Raw genomic sequence first — 27,626 nt, forward strand, 5'->3', positions numbered from 1 at the left:
CCTGTGGGAACTAAGACATACCTATTTGTCAAAGAATGCAGCTCGCAGGTCGATTCACTGCGCAATCGAGGCGAGCTGGTGTTGCAGCCTGCATGTCATCACTCTTCCGGCTGCCGGGTTGTCATCACACCCTTAGCGTTTGCTCAGCCTCTCGTGTTACCCAAACACGATCTCGCTGCCTGCCGGTGATGGAAAGCGGGGCTACATGCCGGCCAGCTCACACCGAGTTCTTCCTGCATTGAGTATGTGTCTGCTAGTCGAAGTAGACGTTGAACATGATTCAAGCTTCCGCTGACATCTCCGTTGCAAGCTCAGTTGCTCGATTCGTGTTACAATCCATAGTGGGCTCTCTTCGCGTTGGTCTAGACTCTGTCAAGTCGGCACGTTTTTGCCGGTTCGTGGGGGCGAGGTCATGGGGTTGAATAAGGTTGAGATCAGCCGGCAAACGGCTCCTAGAAAACCTTAATCCTAACCGATCTTTAACTCATCAATCAAAGCCAGGAGGATACTATCGTACAATGGCGTTTACCTCATAATTGAGGGAAGGTATGCTGTGCGGGGATGAAGGCATCGTCGCAGTAGACTGATGCGCGTCATTCTCGAAGCCAATTCTCCTTCGACGGCAACAACACTTCGACGAACAGGTTTCCTCTTAAGGAATAGGCTGAGGTGGGATCCATACCGGTGAGCGTCTAGTCGAGGAACTTCCACTATACTGAAGGAGAGGCGTGCATGCATTTGATAGCTGAATGCGCAGGAAGATGGAGCGAATGATGAGTCGAAGGACAATGTTCGAAGGACTGGACTAATGCTGCGGGCAAGGACCGGGGAACATGTACGCTCGATCCAGAGACTACGGCCGAACCTCCGGAGTTGCTAGCGATTGAACGGCCAGGGCATGCGATCGGCCCCGAGACGGGTAGCCCCACAGCGGCGTTGAACACCTCCGTTGAAGATTCGGCTCGGCTTAGCACGCTTCCGCTCTCGTTCTCACCGTTTTACATCACTTCGAAGCCGGTGGTGGTTAACTTATTGCACACCTGTGGTCCAGATTCTGGAGTTCAGGACACCGTTCATGCTTCGGCGCTGATTCCCCACCCCCTGAAGGCGATCAAACGGCGGTTCATCTAAATTCAGGGGTGCAAGGGGCAGCTAGGGTTCCCCGCCGCAGCGAGTCAATTCCCCAAGCTCGAGCTTTGAAGTGGCCTTTTTCTTCCTCTCTTTTTCTTCGGCATCCGGCCACTGTGTTCATACGTCACCGTCGCACTCGTTAGAATGTCTCTGAAGGTTGTCTTGCCGCTGCTGGCGCTCGCTGGTACCGGCGTGGGCTGGCAACACAAAGCGGAAGCTCAAGTTCGTGATGCGATTGCCACCAATGAATACAGCCTGATTGCCTGTAAGTTGACTTCCTTGGAGCTTTGGAGCTACGCTGATCTCTTGGACAGTTGTCGCGGTAAGCTCGCCATAAATGTCCCAGCAGCTCCAAGCAGCTCAACGATGTCACTCTAGCACGCAACATACTGACCCAACAAGCCTTCAACGTACGTCGTGCGCCTCGCCTTTCGTCACCGTCTCTAACCATACCAGCGATGCATCTAAAGCTCTTGAGCCGCACTGGGCTGCCGTCGAGGATGCGATCCCGACTGCCCTCTCCGTCGATTGCGAAGCCTCCCCCGACCTTTGCGCCGACCTCGACGTTGCTTCCTTCCCCGCGATCCGCTACTACCGCCCCGATGGTACGAAACATCACTATCGTGGCTCCCGGAAGGGGTCTGAGTACGTCGAATCCTAAGCTTGACTTTTGTCACTCCCAGCTAATGAGCCTGCGCAGAATCGGCGCCTTCGTCAATCGCATGAACCGACCCGTTATAACCCCCGTCGAGAAGCAGACTCTGTCCTCCTTCCGAAGCAGCGACGACGTCGTCGTGCTGGGCCAATTCACCACCGAAGAATCCTCCCTACGCGACCGGTACAATGATCTTGCCGAGCGCTTCCACGATCGCTATGCTTTCGGCTTGACCGACGTTCCCGAATCCCCGGGCCGAATTACATGCTGGAATAATGCCATTGGCGCGATGCAAATGTCGTCAGAGCTGGAGGAGGTGGATGCCATGGAGAAGCTCGTGAAGAAGTGCGCGGCACCATTGGTACCGCGATTGACAAGACGCAACGAGGCGGAGTACCTCAATGTCTGTTCCCTTCTGCTACCCTCCAAATGTATCGTGATTGCTGACCCAGATGCAGGTGGGCAAATCGTTGGTCTACTTCTTCGCCAGGATCGATCAGTTTCTGGACGCATGGAGCTCCGCCGTCATTCCCTTGGCCAAGAAGTATCACCAGTACATCACTTTTGTCACTGTCGACCTGACCGAGTACCCCGAGATGCCTGCAATGTTCGGCCTTCCCACAAACATCGAAGACGCTGTTGCTTTGCAGAATCCAGCCACTGGCCAAGTGTTCCCGTTCACTGGAGAGATCACAATCGATGCCGTGGAAGCATTCATCACCGATATTTCTGAAGGTAACATCGAACCATGGGATGGAGAGACGATCCTCGAAGTCGTTGAGGTTGACGCAGACGATGAGGCGGCTCTGATCCAGGCCGAAGAACAGAAGGAGAACCAAGAGGGAGCCTCCAAGTCCAATGCCGAAGGCGCGAAGGAGAAGACTGATACTCACGATGAACTCTAAGAGTGGCCTTGCCAGAGTCGATCTGATCAGTTGGGCCGGTGGTCTTGTATATACCTCACAGCGTACATTGCCATTCCATTGAAGAGATAGGAGAGCCACGTATTTCTCCAAGTTATGGGACATGGAACTTCACCCATGCGTCAATCGTGGACCTGAAAGCCCGCCTCGCCCAGCTCAATGTGAGTGTCATTCGCGAAATAAGTAAGCCACTGCAACTTGGAAAAGATGTGATAACGGTTTTCTTTGACAATACTCTTGCGAACCTGGATCGAAGCTTTCCTGGTTATCATAAACAGCACCACGATGCTCAGTAGGCATCTATCAAAGTGTAAACATATTTTTTCATATTGTGGCGCAAACCTCCACAAATTGGATGTGGCGGGGCTCAAAAGGTAGGAGATAATGACCACACTTTTCCACACCACCAACCGACTTCTCGGAAACTTCGGGCAACATCAGACGATGAGAGGAAGTTGGATCGAACGTGATCAAAAGCTCCCTGCAGATAGCGTCTTGGCAATACCAGGCAGACACGACCTCGAATGATTCCCGAGATTATCCAAGCATACATCCCAACAGATTTTTCCCGTGAGACTTACCATGGGGGAGATCAATTGAAGTTAAGAATTGAAAACGCCATGATCAATAAAAATCGCGAATTCTAAAAAGTCTCAGTACGATGAGAAACGCCATGCATTTGCTAGCTCCATAAGGAAGGTGACCCTGATGGTTTACGTCATTGCGAATCTATGGCAGAAGAACGATTCTTGGGGTCTTTCCTAGCTTGCACTGGGACCTGGAACTTGCATGCTCAGAGTGCAGCTCAGAGTGCAAAGTCTGCTATTTCATCCAGGTTCGTAACAGCACACCATCGTACTGCAGTGCGGGACAGGCTTGGCGCTTACTTCCTAGAAGATGCGCAATATCAGCAGAAAACTCACGAATCCTTGCCAGCTTGGTGGTGAGATACTTAAAGGCATCCGCAGTGTCCCTCGCCCTAAGATTCCTTTTTCGCGTGCACCGCTGTAGACCGTTACAGACCTTCAGTTGCGACGATGAAGCCCATCCTCGTCGCCTCACTCGTAGCCTCCCTCGCCGCGGGACTCTCCGTCCACAAACGAGGCGCCATCTCGTATGAAGGGTACCAAGTTCTCCGCGTGAAGACTCTTAGCAGACTGGCCTCCGTCCAACAAAAGCTCTCGACAATCCCTCACGAGCAATGGAACCACGACATCGACACTCACATCGATATTGTGGTCTCTCCTGACCAAGTCGCCAACGTTGAGGCCCAGGGTCTAGATTACCGCGTTCTCCACAAAGACCTCGGAGAGTCCATCACGGCGGAATCTCAACTCAAGAGTACATACAAGCGTGATGTCGACGACCTGTCGTGGTATGATTCCTACCATCCGTACGCCGACCATATCCAGTACATCAAGGACCTCCACGAGTCTTTTCCCGACAACTCGGAATTGATTACCGCCGGTCACTCTTATGAGAATCGGACCATCCAGGGGATCCACCTTTGGGGCGACGACGGCCCGGGAAAACCGGCTGTTCTTTACCAGTAAGTTGCGTGCTATCAGAATTTGATAAAACATAATCTGATGTCATCTCAGCGGCAATGTGCATGCCCGAGAATGGATTACGTCCAAGGTGAGTAAATCATTGGAAGTTACGGACCATGCAGTTAACGTGGTCAAGGTGGTTGAGTACCTAACTCTCCAACTCATCAACACCCACAAGAACGCCACCAATGCCACGGGCTCTTGGTTGAACACTTACGACTTTCACATCTTCCCCATCGTCAACCCCGACGGTTTTGCGTACTCGCAGGAAGTTGACCGTCTCTGGCGAAAGACCCGTACCCCGCCTCCCCCACCGCCGCAGAACCAGTCCTGCTATGGCACAGACATCAACAGGAACTGGGAGTACGGATGGGACGTCAACTCACTCGGTGCTTCGACAAACGCCTGCGCCCAGGCCTATCGTGGTCAGAGACATTCCGACACTATTGAGAATCAAGGTCTCGATGCCTACGTCCGCAAGCTCCGTGACGCGGCTGGAATCAAGCTATTTATCGACTGGCACAGCTACGGCCAGTACATCCTTTCACCCTTCGGATCGAAGGAGGAGTGGTATGCTCCCGAGCTTGGAAAGTGGACCAAGGCAGCGTCAATTCTGAGCGAGGTCATCCGGGACAGCTCCGAGCGGCGCACGACGTTCACCTTTGGACCGAGTGGTGCTACACTGTACACAACCACCGGAGCTGCTCCGGATCACGTCTACGCTATTGGTGGTGCTGACTTCTCGTACACTATTGAGCTTCCTGATACGGGGGACTATGGCTTTATTCTGCCACCTGAGCGTATCAGAGGCGCTGCTGAGGAGCAGTGGGTCGGTCAGAGTGCCTTGTTTCCGCTGTTAGACGAGGTCTTCTTGGACGGTATCGGCCCTGCGTGATCGAATATCACAGATACCAATAGTGACAGGGATCCACGACTGCTAAAAAACGAAGCATGTCATGTTTCTCTTCCTAAATCTACATAGGGGTTTCATATCTCTCTTAGTATAGTTAAAAGTATTCAAGAGACCGCTTAATTTTCCTGTTCTAGAGCAAGTATCTTTTCTGTAGTGACACACTCTGACTCACTGTCGTCGTCGCTGCCATCGCCATTGTCGTCGTGATCATCGTCGTCGTCTTCGTTATTATTACTTCCACTAACGTCTTTCAAGGGAATAGATTTATCTAACGACAGCGGTAACATGAGGGCTGCGTCACAGGCCGATTAAATAGGTTGTATCTGATGCGTAAGAATAAAGCCCATCACACAATTGTTTCTTAACAAAATCGAAGCAACAGTTTCACACTTTCATGTGATATAAAATGCAGTTAAATCCTTGCCATAGCATATCTACTCAGCTTACAAACAGGGCTTCACCTGCATTGTAAAGCTCATGACACTATGGGCAAACAACAGCGTAATGTCTCCATGCGACATTCTCCCGAGCGTATTCCATAGCTTCCATCACCTGATCTAAAGTAAACTCCTTCACTATAGTACCGCTTTCGACGCCAATCCTCAGCAATCCACAAGTCACCATGCCGAGCAACTGCTCCACGGTTTGACGGTTGCAAACCCACTTTCCAAGGATTTGCAGGTCTCTGGTAACTGCCGAGATGTAGCTCAAACCTCCAAGCCCTGCTGTCGTTCCGCCGCTTAGGACAATGCGACCATTGAACTTTAGCGTGCGGGACGCAGCTGAGAGGTAGAACGCCCCGGTGTTGCCCTCAGGGGTCCAGTCATTGTAGACCTCAGCTCCGGTTGCACCTGGTGTTGCTTGCATAATTGCTCCGTAGTCTGTCTCGTCGTCGCCCGTCATCACAACGTACTTCAGACGGCCTGGATCTCCACCAATTCTCTGCTTCATTGCCGCGAGCTTGCTCTCGCTCCGTCCGAGGGCAATGACGTTTCCACCCACGGCCAAGGCAATTTCAACGGCTAGACCGCTGAACATACCAGACGATGGGCCAATGATGATGGTCTCGGCGGGCTTCAGCTTTGCGGCTTCAATGATAGCTCCAGCGGAGACAGCGTAGTTTGCGATGGACTGTAGCACCGCTGGGCTGTAGCCAAGCTCTCCACATAGGCGGTCTTCGTTGAGCAGAATACAGTTCTCCAGGGGGACTTTGGTGTATTGCTGGAATGCACCTTCCTTCCACTCTTCCCAGAGCCTATAGGCCCCGTCACTCGTGCCGCAGATGTGACCCTGCACAATCTTGGTGTAGGGATCGTCGCGAGCCTGTACCATTGGTTGGATGTACACAAGATCGCCAGACTTGAGGCGTACCGCGTCCGGGCCCACGGCGTGAATACGTCCCACGCATGGCGGATTCGGAATGACTGGGAGCTGCAAGTTGTGCTGTGGCAGCTTGCCATCTAGGATGAGGTGCATGTAGGACGTGAGGGATGTCGCGAGATTTCGCACGACGACGGTACCCGCAGAAGCCTCGGGCACGGGGAGTTCGACCTTCGTCAGAGGTGCGCCGAACGCAGTGAGCCTCATGGCAAAGTTAGTCGGTGTAGGAGAGACCATGTTGATCTGAGCTTGAAAGCTGGTGGCCGGGGAAGGAAAAAAGTAGTAGTGAGTGTGATATCTGTCTTGTGACTGCAGATAACAAGAATCTAGCTAAGATGAGGACTCGCGTTGAGTCTATTGTATTTATCATACGTTGCGCCTTTACGACGACATCATGTTCGCGTCTTCGGTATCCTTTCGCTCTTCGCGTTTGTGCTCCGGAACCCGAGAAGATGAGGTTTGGGCGCGCTTTCGCATTTGAGTTGCCACACAGTATTATCCCCAAGTCTTGGCTGTTCGCGCAACTCTGACAATGATGGAGCGATCTCTGTCTCACTAGCCCTACAAACGACGTAGAGACTGGCGCCTTGGATGTCATGCGCATCAATTGACGTCTGAGCGCTGGTAAATAACATAGGCGAAGACGAGAAAGTCTTCACATTATTCGCTTATTAGCCGTTGTTGGCATCAGGACACCGGCTGGATGTGAGACTGAACTCATCTTCTATCAAGTTGGCACACTCATTGAAAGGCCGAGACGTTTACCTCCCTCATCCTTGACACTCATAAGTGCAACTTTAGTCAAATCGCAATATGCAAGCCGCTGACACGCAAATTTACAGCTCCAAAAACACTCTTATCCAACTTCTCGTCGTCCGATTCGCGTCGCGGTTCGCATTGTGTGGGGCATTCGTCCGAAGCGGCGGACGGCCTAGTGGAGACCTGTCAGCTGGGTGCATTAGTCTTCTTTCAATGTCCAGTCGGGTTGACTTGGGCGTCCGCAAGTAAATGCGGGCTAGAGAAAGAAGAGAGAAAGGCCTAATTTGCGCCGCTTGACAAACTCATGTGTAGATGTTATATTATTCAGGCTAATTTCCGACATTCTCTGCGCCTTGAATGGTTGCTACCCATAACTCATTGGAGAAACTTGCCCTTATTCATGTGAACCCCAGCTGGAACAGGACAGCTAACCCCCGGCATCCGGTTTTCAGGCAGGATTCGACCCAAGTGCACCTTTGAGACGTATCTCCCGCTTGTGTAGGAAACGAATGACAAAGGCAATGCCGATCAGAACGATTGAAAGGGCAACCATGCTCGGGTAGCCTTTGGGGTATGCAGGGGCCTCGACCTGTTGCCAAATCACCAATGGCAGCCATGCCTGAAAGACGTACGCCATTTGATTCATGGCTCCGGTGACCAAAGCCCTTTCCTCGTTATCATCGCTGCAGATTTCGTGGGCCCAGGCGAATGTGAGGCCGCTGATTCCTCCTCCAAATCCACACAAGATGAAGCATGCCCATTTGAGGCTGTTAGGCACGTTCCAAATTGTTAAGGGAACGTAAGCCATAATTTTGACTAGCCCTGAAAAGACGATAGCTGGCCAGCGAGCTCCCCGAAAGAGACTGTCTGAGGTCCATGCGTAGATCAATGTGGTGATAATGCTGACTACCTCGGTAATCGTGGGATAGATGTTGACTTCGCGAAGACTGTAGCCCTCAGACTTCAGCCAAAGGGGAAACGCGGGTTGAGAGTTTCCTCCGTTGCCGTTATTGAAGACAATGTAAAGAATGACCAGAGTCCAGATATGCCAACTAGAAAAGATCTTGACGAACTTTGCCTTTATATAAGGGGCTCTATGGGCGCGTCCTTCCAGCTGCATACGCTTTTGAGCCAGGACGATTTCATCGGGAGTAAAGTACCAGGCTTTTGTGATCTCTGGTAAGTCAGGCAGGAAGAAGAATCCAGAAATGGCAATCGGGAGGGACACGATAGTGTTGGTGATGAACAGCCACTGCCAGCCGTGATAACCATGCACGCCGTCAAGATTATGGGCACCAGCCATGAGATAGCCGGAAACCATTGACCCAACGTTTCCCATTGCATGGAACAAGCAACTACGCTTGGCCAGTTCGTCTTTCCGGTACCAGGAGCCAATGATGTATTGCATCCCTGGGTAGAAGGTGGATTCTGCAAGGCCAATGAAGAAGCGAAGGACGTAGATCTGAGTTGAAGTCTGGCATTTTGCAAGTAAGATAGTGAGAACCGACCAGGTAACCTGATATACCAATCAGCTGCTGTTTGAATGTGTAATTGGCTCCTAGTTTCCTACCTCGCAAATTGGAATCCAGATTCGAGGGCGAATCCGGGTGAGAAGCATGTTGCTAGGGAGGTTGTCATTACGGATGTTGAGTGGCACAACAAGGGGCAGACTCACCTGGGAATCTCTCCAATCACGTATCCAACCGTCCAACAAACTTGCATATAGTTGAGCTCATTCCCATACAGGCTGAGATCCTCTTTCATGCCAGACACAAATGCATTGTTGATGTTGACCTGGATGTTTCAGTCACTGCTCATTTTCGTCGGGCTTTCAGCAAGTACCTGATCCAAATACTTAATGAAGTAACCAAGTGATGCCAATGTCATTAACACCGCATCAAGCTTGAAGAGAAATCGACGTTCCTCCGGAGACTTGTCGAAGGTGTCCCACAAATAAGATTTCCATGTTCGTTTCGGTGCTTCTTGGAGGACCTCAGTGATAGCCGGCTCGACGATTCCCTTGTCGTTGCTTTGAAAAGAAGCTGAAGTTTTGGCATCGGCATCGGCTGGCCGGACTTCTGCGATAGAACCAGGCATACCTAGAAGTATTTAATGCCCTTAAGAAACCCCGTAGAATAGCTGAATTGGATGTCAGCTTTCTGATTGTCTTCGCAAGGACAATTAGCGGGTTTTCTCATGGCCGCAACCATATTCTCCACGATGTTATATCAAAAGCATTCTATTTGCCAAGAGTTGGTACTCCACGTAGATTACAACAAAAGGCTGCAGGATTCTGTCGTAATGGAGGGTTTGTAAGTCGTCAAAAGTCTTGGAAGCATATTCTGGCCGGAATGGGCACCCGATGAAACCCAGAGATCGGGCGAGACCCGACGCAGACCGGCTGATGTCCGACTAAGATGCCCAATCCTGAGGCCGAACACCATACTAAAGGTTGGCATTTACCGGGCAGCTTTCCAGCAATTTCACCATGCGGAGATCCTCTGTTCATTATCGGTGAGATCTTATTTGCTGAAGTTGCATGCGCATGCATGAGGATGCAAAAGTCTGTGAAAGAGCCCGGGAAATGGTGGCGGTATCTTGATGTTGAAGGGAGCAATTGGTTGTGGTGGTGTGGAGGAGAAGCTGCCCCGGACTCGCGCCCCCTTCATATACTCTATAGATTAGCCATGGAGGTTTCTCTAGCCTAGGCCATCCAGGGCTCATATGTTTACCCATTATAGTTATACAGCAGTCAAGCAGATGGAAGGTTAAAACTCGATTAGCTTATTACGGGTTGTGATTCCTGAAGTCTTGGGTATACGGAAACACATGACCTTGGGCCGTGTTGTCATCAGCTTCCAAATCTCTGAGGTAAGAAGGAAATATCCAACAATGATCGACTAATCATCGCATATTTCCATTTGGATAAGCAATCATCCACATACCCCACGACTCCCAGTGACACAAATACTGTGCATGATCACGCAATGTAAAGCCAGCCATTCAGGCAAATACCTCGTTCTTGGCTAAGAAAAGTTCATAGGGCAGTAATCGCTTCGGATGTCGGCGGTTGGTCTGGACAATGATAAAGGGTGGTGTTGGTGACTGCGAAAAGTCAAGGCCCTGTCCTCTTGGCATTCATCACATCAATCGCTATCGTTCTTGCGTCATTATGAACAGGTTACCGCCAAGCACAAGGTAAATAACACGGTATCTCGTCAATCTTGGTTGATGAGCACAGTGGGTTACGTGTTCTAAATGTCTTCTTTGGAGTGCCCCATCTTCCCCAGTTGGGGCAAAGGTGTATCGTGGGGTTTTGAGGGGTAGAATGTCGCCATCTCAAGGATTTCTCACGCCATCGCGGGGTCTAGAGCGGTGATCGGAGATAAGTTCACGTAAATTGTTGGGTTTGGACGGACAACGTCGCACAGATTGAGTTTGAAAGTCACTCGAATCGGAACTACTTTCTCCTGGATGCATTTCCTAACTCTCGACAGTTTCTGCTCACAGTCACTACAGCCCGTATGAGGTCTCTGGACCGCACCATTCACTGCCTTGATCACTCGGGTTCCCGCCAGACCAGTCGATAAACGAGGACATATCTTCTCCGGTCCACGAAGATGTCACCTGACTTGGATTGCCGTCGGAGTTCTGGTCGTCCCTGAAGACACCATCCTCTTCGACAGTTGAGTCCAAAGAGCCCTTCGGTTCCTCGCGCTCCACGGCATCCTGTTTGAGGGGACTGTAGATCCCTAAAACAAGCTGGAAAATGGTACTCATGTCAAGTCTGAAATAACTTAAGCCTCGAAGCTCTTTCAGAGAGGCTTGAAAGAAGTGGCTAGTCAGCAATGGAAAATGAAGAACTTGAAAACCTCCACTCACAAAGGAAAAGTCTAGCAATGCCCCAATGTTGCGATGCCTGGGTCAGCTGTATCATGACTGAGTCTAATGCATCCAGCAAGGCTATTTTCTCCGTGGCATCAACCGGTCCAGATCTCATGAGTGCAAGAGACAAGAACGACGCTGCTGTCCACAGGATGGGGTACAGAGTGATTGCATCACCTTCGAGAAATGCTTGAGAAGGCCAATTTCCATGTTGGTAAAGTGCGACAATGCGAAGAGCGTGGGATATGCTATTGCTCCATCGGGTTTCATAGTTGTATGGTGCTTCGTTTCTATCTAGCCACCTATCGCGCTCCATCGTTAGTGGGCGCAGCGGCGGTATTCCAGATAGTAAGCCTGTTCTAGCATCATCTTTTAGTATGACGCAAAATCTTAATGTTGAACCTAAAAGGCCCTATGATCATACTTACACGTGTACCAGATGTAAAGCTTCAAGTCTCAGACGATGACCCTCCACACTCTGATCAGCTGCGCTATATTCCGGAGACAGAAACTCAGGAGAGAGGCCTGATATCATGCAGTACCATTGCCTCTCGAGACGGTCAAGACGATCTTTGACGGCGATTGTGGGCCTAGCTTGCCCCAGTCTTATCAAAGAACTCATTTCCCGCGCCAGTGCAGTCGCTGATAGCCTGACTAATTGCGCCTTAACTCCTGGTGTCTCGCCAGGTAGTGGGTTGTACCAGTTCTTTTCTCGATCGCCGTCTAACGATCTCCTCGCAGAGGGCGGGAAGTTACCAATAGCGAGTTCCGACAGCCGGCAAGAGGGCAACAGGGTGCTCGAACTTCCATCTTCAATATTCGGAGGCACTGAAGACATCTGACTGGTGAAACTATCCATGGCCCACAGAGCCCACCATAGACATCTCTTCTCCTCATCGTCTACGGTGTAATCCGATTCATCTCTTCGAGGCTCTGGGCGAGGATTGTCGACTTGATGTAGGTTACAAGTGTATGCCCACCTGACTGCCCTGGAATACTGATAAGAGGCTGATCCAACAGGCAGATAAGTGTACTGGTAATGTGCCAAGAGGAAAGCAGTCTGAACCTCGGCCATGCCGACTCCTCTGTAGCTGCCTTCGAAATGATCCAATTCACCAGAGGCTGTTCGGTAGAATCTTTCTGCGAGACCGGGCAGGTCATTTTGCGCAAGACGCAAAACTCCTGGCGCCTCTGTGAACCGACTCGAAAGCGAAAACATGGCGTGTAACAAGTAGGGCGGAATATGGCCTTCCGCATATTGAGAATAGAATCGGGTCGGTGAGAAAATAGAGAGAGGCAGAGTAACATGTTCGAAATATGCAGAGATCCTGGCAATAGTAGTCAGTGGCGCAGTGGTGAAAGTACCAAGGGTCTCGTCTCACAAACAGTGCTCATTATCCGTCCAGAGAGTCCCATCACCAATGTAGCAAGGCAATTTGAAATGACGACTACAGGTAGATTGAAGTCCGTTCTTGTTCGGACTCAAAGTCTTTCTGTCGTCTGTCCAATTGATCCACTTGATAGCTCGGAGGACTGATCGAATACTGCTGGGAGACACCGGTTCATAGTACGTAATGGCGGGTGGGATACATGATGGCGCATCAGTTAAAGGAGCAAGACTTGCCGTCAACTCACACTCCGTGCTCACTGGCTGAGATTGTTCCGAGACATCCGTGGGTAGGCCAGATGCACTCGGAGGTTGAGGAAGCTTGAGAAATTCTTCTACTCGAGCTGGGGAACAGAATATCGGCGTCAGCCTCGAGACGTAAAATGGCTGTGACCATAGGATACACTACTTAGGCGTTGTTCCAACTCCTTCGTGCCTTGAATGTGTCTTGATCCTTTAGCGGGACCTGGCTTCCTGCGGAGTGGAGAGTAGACGCATGATTGCCCCTGTACTATGCAGAAGGTACAAGATGGTCTTAACTTGTCACCTTAAATTTGATTCTTTAGCTACTAGAACGGCCTAAGTAATCAGGAACATAGGAACCAACATTTTGATTTCCGTCTTCGTCGGTTAGTTATTCACATGCGAGCGAGATATTCCAAGGAATAATACTTACTTTCTACATGAGTTACACGCCGGGCCGGAATCACTTTGGCCAAGCCTCAGTCGTGAGATATTCACGTTTGACTTCTCCATGTTGATGAGGATCTGATGATGCTGTCAGACGTAGTTGATGAAGACGGAAGGTTAGCTCAGTCACATGCTTCGGCGCATAAGTATGGCTTCATGTAGAGACTAGCAGGCTTTAAACTTTTCACTTGGATGGTGGAAATCGTCAAAGCGCAACTGTATGAGGTGGACTATGCGGCAACCGAGTAGTACGAGCGACTCGTACTATCTCGGAAACCTAGCCTAATGGCGTATAGACAAGTTCTCGACAATTTTTATTACCAGAAAATCTCTTTGCAAGCCTAGACGATGGTTTCAATTTGCCTCTTCCTCTTGTTGGGAATCTTTGCCCGTGCCAGACGCGACAGAACCTTCATCACTGTTTAGATGCTGTGAACGTTGAATAGTGCGTTTTTGCGAATTCAAAATCAAGCCCCTAATGTCTCGCCAGATCATCATTCAAATGAAGAAGAATTTCTGCACGTCAAAGGCAGTCGTGATTAAGTTTCCAGACAGGTTCTGCAGGACAATCACACCGCCCTCTATTGAACACCCTTAGCTATGGCTTGTTACCTTGACGTGCAGTGTTAGACTTGCCGCTCGACGTGTGTCTCCGGTACCCCAACTTCATGCACTGCCACAGTGCGACTGATATTAAAGTAATACACAATCATCAAATCGAGAAAACAATCTGTCAAAACAGCCAAAACATCTTAGCTCATTATCTACCTCTCCACTATTCATTCAGCTAAGCCGACGTCTCCTTATTGCAGATGGATTTTAGCAATGCAAAGGAGTTGATTCAACTGGATGAAGTTGCTGCAGCCCAGAGATTGCTCAATCGAGCTGGACTACTGCATCAAAAGACAGCTCCCATAACTAAAGCCATTCATCGATTCTTTGGCTCCAGGCAGCAAAAGGAACGCCCGCGAACCTTCAACGGCTACTTAGTCATTGGGTACAGTACTGTTGAGATTTTACCAATGGAGCTTCTCCTCTGCATAACGAATCATCTCACCGCAGCTGCACGAGCATCACTTGCGTTGACGAGCACAGTGTTATACGACAAGCTAGGATCAAAATCCCTCGACATTACAGACGAGCGCTCATTGTTCGAACTCCTACTGCTATTGGAGCGCGATGGCTTTCCAGTGAAGAAGGTCCCCTGCCATACTTGCCGCATATACCATATACCTCAAGCTTCCCTCCCACCTTCAGGAAACCCCTGTGTCATTTGGACAATGGCAGAGCGTGTAGGGAAGTTTCAATCGATATATCTCCCAGAAAACATGCACTGGAATATGGTATATGCGATTATGCGATCGTATCGTCAGAGGACATACAGATATTCGCTGGATATGCTCGCCTCAAGCAAGGATTACCGAGTCGGCCATGCGCAAATCCGGTACACTACGAGGTGCCTCATCTGGGACGGCGAGCTCATTCTTCGAACAGTCATTGCCATGCTTCCATGTCACGGTGATGAGCAACAGCAACGTGTGGCCGCACCAAATTTGAAACCTATTTTGCGGTCTATGAATAATTGCTGTGGCCACGTTCGCTGGACCGAAGAATTCCCTCAGATTTGGCCGGAACAAAAACCACAACACTTGGAGCCCACTGCGCACCGGATCGATCCTTGGAACGAGGAGAAGGACGGACCGGACAGAATACGCATTCTCACCAGGGCTAGGAAATGCCACCGCTGCTTTACAAGCTATGTCTATCAGTTAGACGACCTACCCGATGGCAGTGGTCGGGTAGTTTCTCTGGCATCTTACAAAATCCTGGGTAGAGGCGAGAGCGTAAGTGACCCAAAATGGAATACTCACTTATGGCATGCGTCCACAGAAAAGCAGCCAAGGCTGTGGCGTAAGACTTGCACGGTTCTCAGGAGTTGGTGCCGAGCAAGGTGGAGAGCAGGAAGTTGTAGCAGATGGGGACTCGAACTGGAACCGTGGTGCTTTGAGGGTCTCGCGCGCGGTTAAGCCAAGATTTTGTTCAATTTGATCTTGCTTATCTGTAGTAGCTTATCAACTCAGAAAGAAGGCTCTAGTTCAAGTCGACGTACTCGAAGAGAACCAATCGAGGTTGTCTTACCCAATATAGTGGCTAAATTCTCCTATGTCTTCGATCATGCATCGCACAGTGTTTCCAGTTTTCAGAAATCTCCCGCGGCCAAGCCCGACGCCAGCTCCAGTTCCAGTCATGATCATGTCGCCAGGGTGCAAGGTCAGTTGATGAGAGAGCTCTGCAACTTGCTCGGCGACAGAGAAAATCATATTCCCGGTATTAGTGTCTTGCATGAGTTCATCGTCAACCCAAAGCCTCATCCCCAGGTCTTCTATGTTCGGGACCTGGTTGGTCGGCATCATCCACGGACCGACCGGACAAGAGCCATCGAAGGACTTTTGACGAAACCAGTCAAATTTGAAGGCATCTCCAGATCGAAGTTCTTTTCGCTGAATGTTTTGTCGAAAAGAAAGATCGTTTCCGACGGTGAAACCTGCTACATATCTCATAGCTTCATCCCGGGAGACGTGGCGTGCGACACGCCCAATGATCGCGACCAGTTCAAGTTCCCAGTCTACCATGAGGTCTGGGGAATCTATTTTCGTCACAGATCCTGGCCCGCAAACTCCTGTGGTGTTCTTGAGAAAGAAAAAAAGTGGCTCTCCTCTTTCCTTCAAATTTGGACCTGGCTTGACGTCCAAAACGCGGCTCATTTCGTCGAGATGATCTGTAAAGTTGCCTCCCGCACAGAAAATTGTCGTCGGATTTGGAATTGGTGCCAATACATTGACGTTTTTGAGGGCTTTAGATGAGACATTTGCTCTATTTGGATCAAGAGCAAAGGCCTCCAATCTTGAACTAATCTGATGCCAATTTCGGAGGGCATCAAGGGTGCTGACACACGTAGCAGAGACGACGTCGCAGAGATCGTACACCATGCCATTCACGTGAACGGCGCCTCTGTGGCCTTTGGTTGTTTTGTAGGTAAGAAGTTGATATGAAATACCTTCCATGGTTGCGAAGCCGATCTGAGAAATTCTCATTTGAGTCCCTGCATCTTGACCGAGTCCCCCGAGGCAGGGCATCTGCTTCAAATAGTTCAGACGGTCACGGTCTTGCCCGGCATTCCGTCTCCAAAGTTTATCACATAGTTCAAACTACTCCGATCATGAGCATTTGATTGGGCCTGTGGATGAGGCATGCATGAGACGAAAGATGGCGTCGGTCGGACTGCGGGAAACAGCGGTCGAATGCCCCACCCGAGTATGCAACGGAGAGCATGTAATCAGACTCCAAGCATACTAATCTCGGACTAATGTAATTATAAGTTCTACACGTTCAGTCTAGAGCCAAATTCCTAGACCAGATGTTTGTGTGTAATCAATAGTTGTATTGCTGCACATCTGCCGATCTTGCTTAACTTCTCCAGCAGCACCATCAGACTGTGGGACAATTTTCTCTATTCGATATATCGGATGACGAAAGGTAATGTTTCCGCAAAATCCCAGTCTTCACGCTTTCCGCGGTCGCCAAAAACCCGGAGGCCACTGAAAACGATCTTATAGGTTCCCTCAGGCACAACCGTCCCATCCGCGAGCTCTCCCGTAAACCCGAGCCTGTAGTTTCTCCTCACAACCCAAGGTTCCGGAAAGCCTGAAAGAAAACCAACGCTCTCGATGTCGAAAAATGCCGTTGTGGGAAGCCCCGTCTCCGATAGAGCCACCACATCGGCTCGAGCCATCTGCGTTCCAAAAAGCAAACTTGCTTGGATGCTCGGATATTCCACATTTCCCGGCGGCGTCGTGCCAGGGCGGGGTATTGTGAACGTGGTGTTCGGAGCGGTGGGATTGTTGAAGTAGCCGAGAAAGGTTCCATACTCAGGGCCTTCCAGGAACACCGGGGTTTCTTTCATGCTACCGGCAACACCAACGTATGGGATGTTGTGCGTCTCTCCGTTATCGGCTTCGATCGTAACTAGGCCGCTATATACGGGCAATTGCGTCGCATTCACATTTCGTGGCGGAACCACTGTGACGGTCACTTCTGCGGACGAGCCTGCCGATATACCTATTGCACTATGTCTCATGTCAAATTTGTGGGATAGTTCTTCGCAGCTGACCTCAACTTACTCTGATGAAAAAGAGAGTTCGGCCCAGTCATCAACGGTCGGATTCGGAAACTGAGACGCAGATTTTGAGCCCGAGGCGAAGGTGTAGGCTGTAGCAGCTTTGGTGTGTCCAAGTTTGTAAATCACTGCGTCCCCGCCTGTATTCCGGATGCTGAATGTATGCTGCGCGACGAAGTTTTCTGTGTCGTTGAACGAGATTTCGCTAACACTTAGAATCGTCTTTGCATGAGCGGCATCGTATGCTTGGACAACGCCAGAACCTTGCTGGGGTGCAGGCGCTAGTATATCGTGGACATTCGTTCCATCAAACCAAGGCCGAGCCCTAGAGGTCGATGAGATGACATTCCGCAATTCGACAGGATCTGTTGTTCCTCTCGCTTGACCGACAAGTGCAAATATTGCAGCAATCAAAGGTGTTGACATGGAAGTCCCGGAAAGCACGGAATATTCTCCCATAACCATGGGCCAAGTTGAAAGGATGTTTCCACCTGGAGCAGTGAACTGGGGTTTGGATACCACCTCCCATGTAGGCCCCCAAGCTGTGGTCAGACTGGTGAGATCACCAGATACGTCATTGGTAACAGCCTCATACCGGATGTCTGCTGCAGCGGGGTCAACGATGTGAATGTTGATGTTCGAACCTTGGTTCAATAGGTTAATCCAAGTGGCGCCCTGAGCCGGAGTGACGGTCCCAACGCCGGTGATGCCATCTGAATAGGCGTAGATTGTTGCAATAGAGCTTCTCAAGTCAGTGATGTGTAGAAAAGGATGTTGGGTCGACTTACGAGTTGCTTTGACTATAGAACAATAGATACCTACCTCCTTTGGCAGCGACGTTGGTGGCTTGTGTAGATGATTAACATTCCGAGGTGTCCGCCACCCGAAGAAGGACAATCTTGGACGCGAGATCAGGTGTGCTATCCGGCAAAGGACTGCAAGCATCGTTCGCAGATTCAGATCTGTTGCTCACAGACCAAAGCGGCAAGGTGATGTTTTCCGCGAACTCCGGCCCACCGCTGATGAAACCAAACGGCTCTCTGATTCCTGCTGCGTTATCCACCGTATAGGAACCAGCAGTGAGCAAGAGAGGCGTTATGGTATTGTCAACAGACCCTGCAGCTGTTACATTGACGCCGGTTGCTGGTGACGCCGATAGAAACATGCCAGATCTGCCAGAGTTGCCCGGGGCCACAATCACGGACACACCTTGTGCTGCAATTCGCGATGCAGCTATGCCCCAAGGATCGTTTGCCCACCCAGTATACTGCCCCGCCGAGCAGGATATGATATCGCTCCCGTCCTCGAAAGCAGCATTAAAAGCATCGAGCAGGATATCATTTGTTGTCAGACTGTTACCTCCCCAAGCTCGGTAAGCTCCAATGGTGACGTCGGGAGCTGCTCCAGTGAAGCCCAACTCATTGGCCTGAGCTGCGATGATACCAGCCACATGAGTTCCGTGACCGACGCACCCGTCATAAGGATCCGCATCGGGTTCAGGGCTATTCGGAGGAAAGTAGTTGTCGCCAGTGAGGTCCCAACCGTAGCTGACGATGCATCCTTCTCCGAAGCAGCCCCCAAGAGCTGGATGCGTGTAATCGACACCGCTGTCAACGATTCCGATACGAATCCCCTTGCCAGTATATCCTTCGGTTCTCAGCTTGTCAACCTGCGTCATGACGTGTGGCGTGTACGTATCGGGCTCCTCGGCTTGCCGCTTGTGTACTCCAACAAACTGCCCTGAGGTAGTCGTTCTGTTTTTCCCAACATAAAGTGGCTTCGTTGTCGGTATTGTGATCGTTCTGATAGGCCAAATTGACTTCACTTCGGGACGTGCTGCTATCATCCCATAGATTCCATTGGATACACCATTTGATCCGTTAATGATGCGGAATGATGCACCTTTGAATAGCTGGTATTTGAGATCCAGTCGATGCTCGATCTCCAACCCAAGACTTTGATAGAAGCCGGGTGCATCCGCCACATCAGTTTCCCATTCCACAACATAAGCTCCCGGTATCACATTCGCGGAGTCTTCGGAAGATTCGGAAGAACTGGAGCGTTGATTGGCGACGGTGGTAGCGGGGTCAGCGGCGGCGATTGTCGACAGGAGCGAGAGACCACCAACCGCGGCCGGCAACGAAAAGATCTTGAATCTCATGGCGACAGTACCATTGGAGCAATTTCCAATTGTTCAACCATTTGAAAGAACGAGATATTCAGGGAGGTTTATATAATACTAGGTAGGTATGCGAATCCTATACTAGATGGCCATGTTGTCGGTCAGCAGGATGCATGTTGAATGATACGAGGAATGTTGCCAAGCTCGTATCGACCAGCTTGACGAGGACTTCCTTGAAATGCCCAGCGCCGTTGCTGCGATCGATTCGTTGATGATTGGCAAAATGTCGATTTACCTTCCTATTCGGGGTGGTTTGTGGGTATTGATGCTACTCACCAAGCCAGCACCATGCAGCCGGGGTTGCATGGCGCCAGGAACGGACTGATGGGCTTCGTGATCGCAAACTCCAGATAATGAGAGGCCACTGAGATGAAACTGTTTAGCAATTCCAGCAACCTCTTTGTCATCACACTCAACTGAAGATCGCCGAAAGCATCCGTGGTATTCCTACGCTTTTATTGATCCCGTCGTTGCCGTAAAACTTGAAACAAGACCCCGGCCGTCGTGCCACATCGTAAGAAATCATATGTACAAGCAAGTTGAAAAGTGAGAACATGTAAGGAAATCGCAAGCTCTACGTAGAAGAAATCATCACCCATGAAGAAAGGAAATGTCGCCGTGGTCGCCCATGAACATCCTATCCCAGCTCAGGAATTGTAAACCGCGATGTACTCGGCTTGGAAGCTGGCGCCAGAGACAGTGGTAGCCAGGGGAGTGGTGCTGCCGTAGTTGTTGTTGGGGAACTCGCCGCCGATGGCGAGGTTCATAAGAATGAAATGGGGCTCGTGAACAGCTTGGGTCCAGACGTCGGCAGGGAGGTCATCCGAAGTGACCTGCCAGAACAAAGTGTCGTCGACGAACCACCTAACAGCCTCGGGAGTAGCACTGCGGTCGACCTCGAGGGTGTACTTGTGAAAGTTGCCCTGGCAGGTGGTGCCGGGGCACTCCCGGTTTCCACCAAGACCATCCTTCTCCTTGCAGGGGCCGCCGGGGCTGGTGCCGCAGTGCATGACACCCCAGACTTTGTTGATGCCGTTGACGTTCTCGAGGATGTCAAACTCGCCGATGGAGGGCCAGTTCCTAGAATTTTTGTTAATCACGTTGTCTTGAACTCGATGAATGAACGAGTACTTACTGGTAGTTTCCGCGGTAAGCGGCGCCCAGGGTCCAGAAGGCCGGCCAGTATCCAATGCCGTTGGTGCCGACAACGGGCAAGTTCAGACTAGCCTGAATTCTCATCTTGCCGCCTGCAGCGGCAACGAAGTTTGCGCGCTGGGTCTCGATACGAGCCGATGTCCAGGCACCGGCGGTATCCTTGATGGCGGTGATCGCAAGAGCGCCGTTTCCGTCAAGCTTGAGGTTGTTGACGTTGCTGGTGTAGGTCTGGATCTCACCTGTGCCCCAGTTGGCGGGGCCACCGGGGTAGCTGGTGCCATTGTCGATGATCCAGTTGGCAGTGTTCGGCAGGGAGTTGGCGGTTCCGACGAAGTCGTCAGACCAGGTGAGGGTGAAGCCGGCAATCTCTGGGACAGCAGCCTGGATGGCTGGGAGACCGACGGCAAGGACCGTGAGAAACTTGTTGGAGACCATGACTGTGATGTGTAAGAAAAGGTCTGGGCGTGGAGGTATTTTAACCTGATAGACTTACTGAATGAGTGAATGAAGTCAAGTGAGTGAATAGTAAAGAGTGAATGAAGTTGGAATTGCTTGCTGGTGTGCTCTTTCTCAGGAACATTACCTGGAGGCTTTCATGTCTTATATACTTCAAAAAAATGAGCTCATGGGGTGCTATCAGGGTGGTTCGTGAGCACGTGTTGTCGTCTTGGAGCTCACTCTTGCAATTTGGGACTGAGTTGGTGAACAACCCCTGAACAACCTAGCCATACTCATCGGTGTTCCCGCCGCGATGCCACGCTGGGCGCACCGCGGGCGGCCTTTCATCATGGGCGGCCGAGAAGCCTGCCCGCCGCAACCCCTGTCATGGTGTTGTCTCCTTGCTACTACCCCACACTCAAAAGCCGACGATGGCATATGACACGGGCCAGGAACCGGCCCTTCTCGATGTACCCGACACCCAATCGAGCAGAAGAGGCATTAAGAACTGCCTCTCTTTTGGCCATTGGAGGATTATGGACCATATCATTTCTCAAATATGGACGCGCTAGTCATCAGACGGGCGTTCGTCTGATCTTGACAGGTAGTGTGGTGGTACTGTGAGCGGCCATGATAAATCTTGACAGCGTTTCGGCAAGATTCCCCTGTCGACCTCACAGGGGCGTTCAAAAAAACCACTCCCTTTTAGGGCTGAGCAGTGAATTGTTCTAGGCCCTCGAGTCAAAAAGCGGAGAGGCCGATGACACCCTTCACCATATTTCAATCATTTACTGTCCAAAAAGACTCATGACGCTTGAGCTTTCGAATTGAATCAATGCATCACCAAATGTTCGCATGCGAAGGATTTGATATTTAGAGTGAGGGGGCTTTTAACTGAGAAAAAGGGTAACATGTGGTTGGGTTGGAAATGTAACCCCAAGCCGAGTCTGCCCCTTTTCTCTCGGGGAAGTCGGCAGCGAGGCGGCCGGACTCTCGGCCGTCAAGCAACACCTCCAATCGTTTGCTTTTACCGGAGGAGACATGCTAGCACATGCTTCCGGCAACAGCCTCTTGGTCGACGCTAGGCACGCGATGGCTACAGAACTTGCGGGGAGGATGCCAACGGACCATACTGAGGAACACATTTTAAGCTTGTTTGGTGTACCTGACGATCGGTCAATCATCGGCCCCTCATTCCCCTCCTTTCAAGTGTCGGACGATGCTTCATGTTGACAGCAAACCGGTTCATCTTCCGGATCAGGTGTCTTGGCCGTTCTTTTTCGGTGCTTCGCCGGCTTGATGTATAGCGATTTTAGGCCATGGTAATGTCTGGCACCCTTGCGACTTTTACCGATGCTGACCTTCCCTGACTCACGCTGCCAAAATCACGCGGGCGGCACACGATGGTGAACGACTGGGAAATGAGCAGGGGCCAGCGCGGCATCCCCGCAGAAGCGATGGCCGGGCCTTACAGAGGGCGACCTTAAGGAGCCCCGCAACGGCCCGATTATCGGGCTTGGGGACAAGGACGGAGTCCGGGGAAGCTGACGAAGTTCTGCGTGGGGCAGGAGGTAAGAGCCGAAGAACGGTGATCTGGGGAAACTGGGGCTGCATTCCATCCTCCACGCGCTCCTATGACGGCCAAGCGATGTAGTACACAACGTGGGTCAGACGTGAGGGCCAAGGAGAACGTCCATCTAGTCTGGCAGGATTTCTGCATCAGCAGGATGTCGGCTGATCACCATTCTGCTCACGTCCGTAATGAAGCCGAAGGAAAAGCAGGTTTGAACCTCAGGGTCGACATTCGGCGTAGGTAGGTTTACGATTGATGACTGGCATTTGCCGTATGCCACTTCCTCAACTCGTCGCCTAAGTAATACGTCTTAAAAGGGTTCTTTCTTCTATGTGCACGGAAGACGGGAGCAATGTTTGTGGCATGTGCGTATTAGCGACTGGTTGGAAAAGTAGTTTCGAATTCGGTCGTCAACAAATAAATCAGATGGCAATGACGTTATTGCTATGTGTGCAATGGCTTCGGGTCGTTCCGTGGATGGTGTGCATTAGGATGTGGCTCGCTGCTTGAAATGGCAACAGTGTCGAGGATCCGATCGTCGTGGCGTGTGTTGAAGAAAGGGCTAGAAGCCTCTGAAATGCATGGGAGCGCTGGACATGTCCATAGAGAATAAAATGATTGATCCAGTTAGAAAGCTTGGAGAAAGTTCCACAGACTACTCTGTACTACCCCCTTCAAGCTCCACCGAGAAACGAGACCGCCTGTTTTCGCTGTGTCTACGTGGCTATTCCTGTGTAGACTCCTGTCCGAGACCACAATTGAAGCAAGACAATAATTGAAGCGATAACGACAATAGAAGCGACGAGGACGATAGAAGCACAACTATAAGGTAGAATAGTCACAGGAAAAGTAATCAGCCTAACGCAGGAATAATAGGCTGTCTCCGAGAAACGGCCCGCCGTTGTCTTTTCAGAGTGCTGACAGTCACCCGGCATTCGAGCGGCACGGAAACGGGATCCTGCGGCAAGACATCCGGGGCGTAATCCACCGGTTGACTTGGCTCCGATGATCCGCTTCTTCGGCAGAGAGCGGACGGTGCATTCTGGAATTCGCGGGAGTCTCGTTCAATTTAATCCATCGAAATTTCATAGTCCACTTTCATGAGTCGGTCCATCCAACGTAAGTCCGAGCAGTGCGGAGTTTTTACTTGCCCCAAGCTCCCCCGTCTTTTTCAAGTCCGCTGCGTTGCTGCTCCGCTGGGTTGAATCGGCGGGATTATTCCTCCGCACCACTCAGTCTAACTGACTTGAAGCTGGCGTCATTCGTGATTAGCGATACCTCGGCACAAGTTTCACAAAGCACAGTTCACGGGCAGTCTTCTCCGTCGGGTTGTGGAGCCTCCCGTTTCGCCGTGCCATGATGCGATAATGTTCTGTCTTTGTAATCCGACTTTCCACCCCGTTTCTTCTGGGATCGAGTCCCCTTTTGTGGGCCGAGGCCGTGCGATGGTGACAATCAAGTGAAGATAGATAAAGAGAATTTTTTCAGTTGAGCAGATTAAAACAGCTAGCACTTCATTCAGCATCAAATAACAGCGTCTCGCTTTCGATAAAGGGGACAAAGATTCCTTCACGAGTTTCCATTGCGACGTTACGCAAAAGATCTCAGAGAAACACAACCTTAGACACCAATATGTCAAACACTGCTATCGCGAAGCCTCTGACGCTAAAATGCGGCCTCACTCTGCCGAACCGCCTCTCGAAGGCCGCCATGGCTGAGAATTGGGCCGACAAGGACGGTTTGCCAGTCGAAGCGATGCAAACCGCATATTCAACATGGGCAGAGGGTGAATGGGGTCTCGTGATGACTGGTATGTAAATTCTTTAGTCATCAATGAAGCTCTTAACTTGCTCACCAACAACAGGCAACGTGCAGGTCGATATCAAGTACCTGGGCTCACCTTCTGATGTCGCTTACAACGAAACGATTCCATATGAGCGCATGCTCTCGGCCTGGAAGTCCTGGGCCGCCGCCTGCAACCGCAACGGTACCCCGACCATTGTACAGATCAACCACCCTGGCCGTCAATCGCCTCTGGGTGCTGGCAAGCGTGGATTCCGCGAGAAGGCATTGTGCCCCAGCCCGGTGCCGCTGAACCTTGGAGATGGTTTCATCCCGCGTCTGATCAACTCGCTCCTCTTCGGCACACCGCGTGAGATGACCATTGATGACATCAAGGACGTGGTCCGCCGCTTCGCGCTTACGGCCAAGCTCGCTTCCGACGCAGGTTTCGCGGGTGTTGAGATTCACGCCGCCCATGGCTACCTCCTGGCTCAGTTCATGTCAGAGAAGATCAACCAGCGCACTGATGAGTATGGCGGCTCATACGCTGGACGCGCCAAGATTGTTGTGGAGGTCATCCGCGCTATTCGCGCCGCAGTCCCGAAGGAGTTCTGTGTCGGCATCAAGTTCAACTCGGTTGACCACCAGTCCCAAGCCGAGCTTGCTGGGTGCATTGAGCAGTTAAAGCTGATCACGGACGCTGGCGTTGACTTCCTCGAGATTAGCGGTGGCACCTATGAAGATCCTTTGGTAAGTTACTGACACTGACTAGAACCGAGAGGCATCATCACTTACGTTGGAATCAGATGTCTACTGGTGTCGCCGATGAGAAGAAGTCCGAGCGCACGAAGGCTCGCGAGGCCTTCTTCCTCGAGTTCGCCAAGGCCATCCGCAACGACTTCCCAGATGTTCCTCTGATGGTCACTGGTGGCTTCCGAACTCGTCAGGGTATGGATGCTGCTCTCTCCAGCAAAGCCTGTGACATCATTGGCGTTGGAAGACCGGCAGTCCTCAACCCTCTGTTGCCCAAGAACACCATCTTGGCTGCTGATGTGAAAGATGAAGATGCCAAGCTGTACGCGAGAAAGATTGAGGCACCTTGGATTGCTACTAAGCTCGGAATTAAGGCCATCGGCGCTGGCGCTGAGTCGGTAAGTTCTCCATGTCGTCACGCATCAGACTGGAAAGTTGCAACGAGCTAACACATCTTTGTAGGCTTGGTATGGAGGTGAGATTCGCAAGATGGGACTGAAGCTGTAGATAGGGTGAGCGAGCGATAGACCCAAGAGTTGGAGTTAGAGAAGAAGTAGAGTGTGATACCACGTGGATAGAGAGATTCTTTGCGACTTAGTCATAAACCATGCCAGGACTTTGTGGGTTTCTGGAATTGACATGATGCTTTAGCCTTTGATTCGCTGGTTCCAGTGATTTGTCTAGCCTCTTACCGGGAGGTATCCGTACGCTGGAGATGAAAAAGGCTAGGAGGTCGCAAAGAGGCGCCTTTCATCCAGATCCTCGGTAAACTAACGGACATGCATAAACCGAACGGCGGTCAACGATGCATGCGGGCAAATTCAACTCCGCAAATTCATCACTTACAATCATCGGGCATCTTCAACCGAACTTGCAATTGAACATGGTCGACTGGAACCCTTCCCGCTTGGTAATGCCGGCCACTTCTTCCCCTCATTCTCTCCGCAAAATCCACTTTTCCGTTCCCCGGATTTTTATCCTGCCCGCAAACAGTCACTCGGATCATCGTGAAGGATCCCAATTTGGTTGTGACCTTCCACTTAAGTTGGGGCATTTCGGATTGCATGTAACCTCACAATCCATTAAGAGAAATGTCGGCTCCGACGGGTCGACAAGTCACCCCGCAGCCAAGACTTGCTCATCTTGCCGGAGGATCACGCACCAAAATGGCTTAGGAGGTACTTTAGTATAAATACAGGTTTCTAGACTTGTTTTTGGGAATATTCAGACGTTGCATGTGAGCTCGCAATATCGTTGTCCACCGCAAATATGAAGTCAAGCTTTCTGTTCCAGTTTGGCGCCTTGGTTCTCTCCGCCAGCCACGTGCAGGCTGACCTCTCAGATCTATTCAATGTCACGACTTTCCCCAACGAACAGAAGGAGAACGTTACAAAATGGCTAGCCGAAGCCCGTACTCTTGCCGGTCCAGATCTGTCTGCTCACTACGGCCATCGATGTATCCTCGGTCAAGTCTACCCCGTCCTTTCCAACGCAGCTCAGACTCCTGGTTTCATCCAACCTCGCGAGGTCTTTGATCGTTTCTACTTCGTTGGGCAGAGCGCCGTCTCGGCATGGGCTTATGACACGGGAGATGGGCTGGTGGTCTTTGACGCTTTGGACAACGCGGAAGAGGCTGAGAAGATTCTTGTCCCTGGCCTGGAGGCGCTCGGCTTCTCTGGCAGCGACATCAAGCATCTTATCATTACCCATGAGCATTTCGATCACTACGGTGGGGCACGGTATCTGCAAGACACATACAGTCCGTCCACATATGCGTCAGCCCCGGCTTGGGAGACCTTGAGCAAACTGGATAACGGGCCTGTCGAGGATAAAATTATTGCTGAAGGAGACGAGCTCACCTTCGGCAACGTGTCAATCAAATTCTACGTCACACCGGGCCATACCCCTGGCACCCTTTCCTCCATCTTCAAGCTATACGACAATGGCGTCGAGCACACAGCTGGTCTCTACGGTGGAGGCGGTATCCCAAGCACTGCCACGGACAAGGAAAATCAGATCAACTCGTTCAATCGCTTCGCAGACTTGGCTACGAAGGCGGGCGTGGACACGCTTGTGGCAAATCATCAGACACAGGATCGGTCTCTGTACAGCTTCGATCTCCTTGATCACAGACCTGCAGGAGGCGAGCATCCTTTTGTCATCGGGACCGACGCGTACGACCGCTATCTGCGGGTTATGGCGCAGTGTGTGCGTGTTAAGGCCGCTAGGGATGGTCAAGATTTGCATATCTGAGGGTGGAAGCAGGTAGCCCAAGCTTGGTATCAACCACTTA

General features: G+C 51.0%; 8 protein-coding genes across 8 annotated transcripts; 4 read left to right on the forward strand and 4 right to left on the reverse strand.

Annotated features, from left to right (window-relative positions):
• Positions 1-1,275: 1,275 nt before the first annotated feature.
• Positions 1,276-2,691, forward strand: PDI-0 (Protein disulfide-isomerase; the record flags this gene model as incomplete). Its single annotated transcript, XM_036644582.1, has 6 exons — positions 1,276-1,396; positions 1,446-1,453; positions 1,534-1,541; positions 1,588-1,776; positions 1,832-2,189; positions 2,245-2,691. 6 exons carry the CDS (start codon positions 1,276-1,278, stop codon positions 2,689-2,691), a joined length of 1,131 nt encoding a protein of 376 aa, XP_036490780.1.
• Positions 2,692-3,746: 1,055 nt separating this feature from the next.
• On the forward strand, positions 3,747-5,154 carry CGCS363_v012734 (Metallocarboxypeptidase A-like protein; the record flags this gene model as incomplete). Its single annotated transcript, XM_036644583.1, has 3 exons — positions 3,747-4,258; positions 4,311-4,347; positions 4,396-5,154. The coding sequence occupies 3 exons, from the start codon at positions 3,747-3,749 to the stop codon at positions 5,152-5,154; spliced, it is 1,308 nt and encodes a 435-aa protein (XP_036490779.1).
• Positions 5,155-5,744: 590 nt separating this feature from the next.
• Positions 5,745-6,789, reverse strand: adh-11 (Alcohol dehydrogenase 1; the record flags this gene model as incomplete). Its single annotated transcript, XM_036644584.1, has 2 exons — positions 5,745-5,747; positions 5,794-6,789. 2 exons carry the CDS (start codon positions 6,787-6,789, stop codon positions 5,745-5,747), a joined length of 999 nt encoding a protein of 332 aa, XP_036490778.1.
• A 970-nt stretch (positions 6,790-7,759) lies between these two features.
• Positions 7,760-9,408, reverse strand: liz1-3 (Pantothenate transporter liz1; the record flags this gene model as incomplete). Its single annotated transcript, XM_036644585.1, has 4 exons — positions 7,760-8,827; positions 8,882-8,933; positions 8,987-9,105; positions 9,154-9,408. The coding sequence occupies 4 exons, from the start codon at positions 9,406-9,408 to the stop codon at positions 7,760-7,762; spliced, it is 1,494 nt and encodes a 497-aa protein (XP_036490777.1).
• Positions 9,409-16,784: 7,376 nt separating this feature from the next.
• Positions 16,785-19,611, reverse strand: vpr-3 (Minor extracellular protease vpr; the record flags this gene model as incomplete). The annotated part of the gene is made up of 4 exons (XM_036644586.1): positions 16,785-17,400; positions 17,455-18,163; positions 18,239-18,250; positions 18,315-19,611. 4 exons carry the CDS (start codon positions 19,609-19,611, stop codon positions 16,785-16,787), a joined length of 2,634 nt encoding a protein of 877 aa, XP_036490776.1.
• Positions 19,612-20,279: 668 nt separating this feature from the next.
• Positions 20,280-21,222, reverse strand: glcA-1 (Glucan endo-1,3-beta-glucosidase A1; the record flags this gene model as incomplete). Its single annotated transcript, XM_036644587.1, has 2 exons — positions 20,280-20,712; positions 20,768-21,222. 2 exons carry the CDS (start codon positions 21,220-21,222, stop codon positions 20,280-20,282), a joined length of 888 nt encoding a protein of 295 aa, XP_036490785.1.
• Positions 21,223-24,430: 3,208 nt separating this feature from the next.
• nadA-1 (NADH-dependent flavin oxidoreductase nadA) lies at positions 24,431-25,840 on the forward strand (the record flags this gene model as incomplete). Its single annotated transcript, XM_036644588.1, has 4 exons — positions 24,431-24,608; positions 24,663-25,330; positions 25,387-25,731; positions 25,796-25,840. The coding sequence occupies 4 exons, from the start codon at positions 24,431-24,433 to the stop codon at positions 25,838-25,840; spliced, it is 1,236 nt and encodes a 411-aa protein (XP_036490784.1).
• A 762-nt stretch (positions 25,841-26,602) lies between these two features.
• gloB (Hydroxyacylglutathione hydrolase) lies at positions 26,603-27,586 on the forward strand (the record flags this gene model as incomplete). Its single annotated transcript, XM_036644589.1, has 1 exon — positions 26,603-27,586. The coding sequence occupies one exon, from the start codon at positions 26,603-26,605 to the stop codon at positions 27,584-27,586; it is 984 nt and encodes a 327-aa protein (XP_036490316.1).
• Positions 27,587-27,626: the final 40 nt, after the last annotated feature.

The sequence above is a fragment of the Colletotrichum siamense genome (assembly GCF_013390195.1).
Source record: "Colletotrichum siamense strain Cg363 chromosome Unknown KSG_Cg363_contig08, whole genome shotgun sequence".
Taxonomy (NCBI): Eukaryota; Fungi; Ascomycota; class Sordariomycetes; order Glomerellales; family Glomerellaceae; genus Colletotrichum; species Colletotrichum siamense.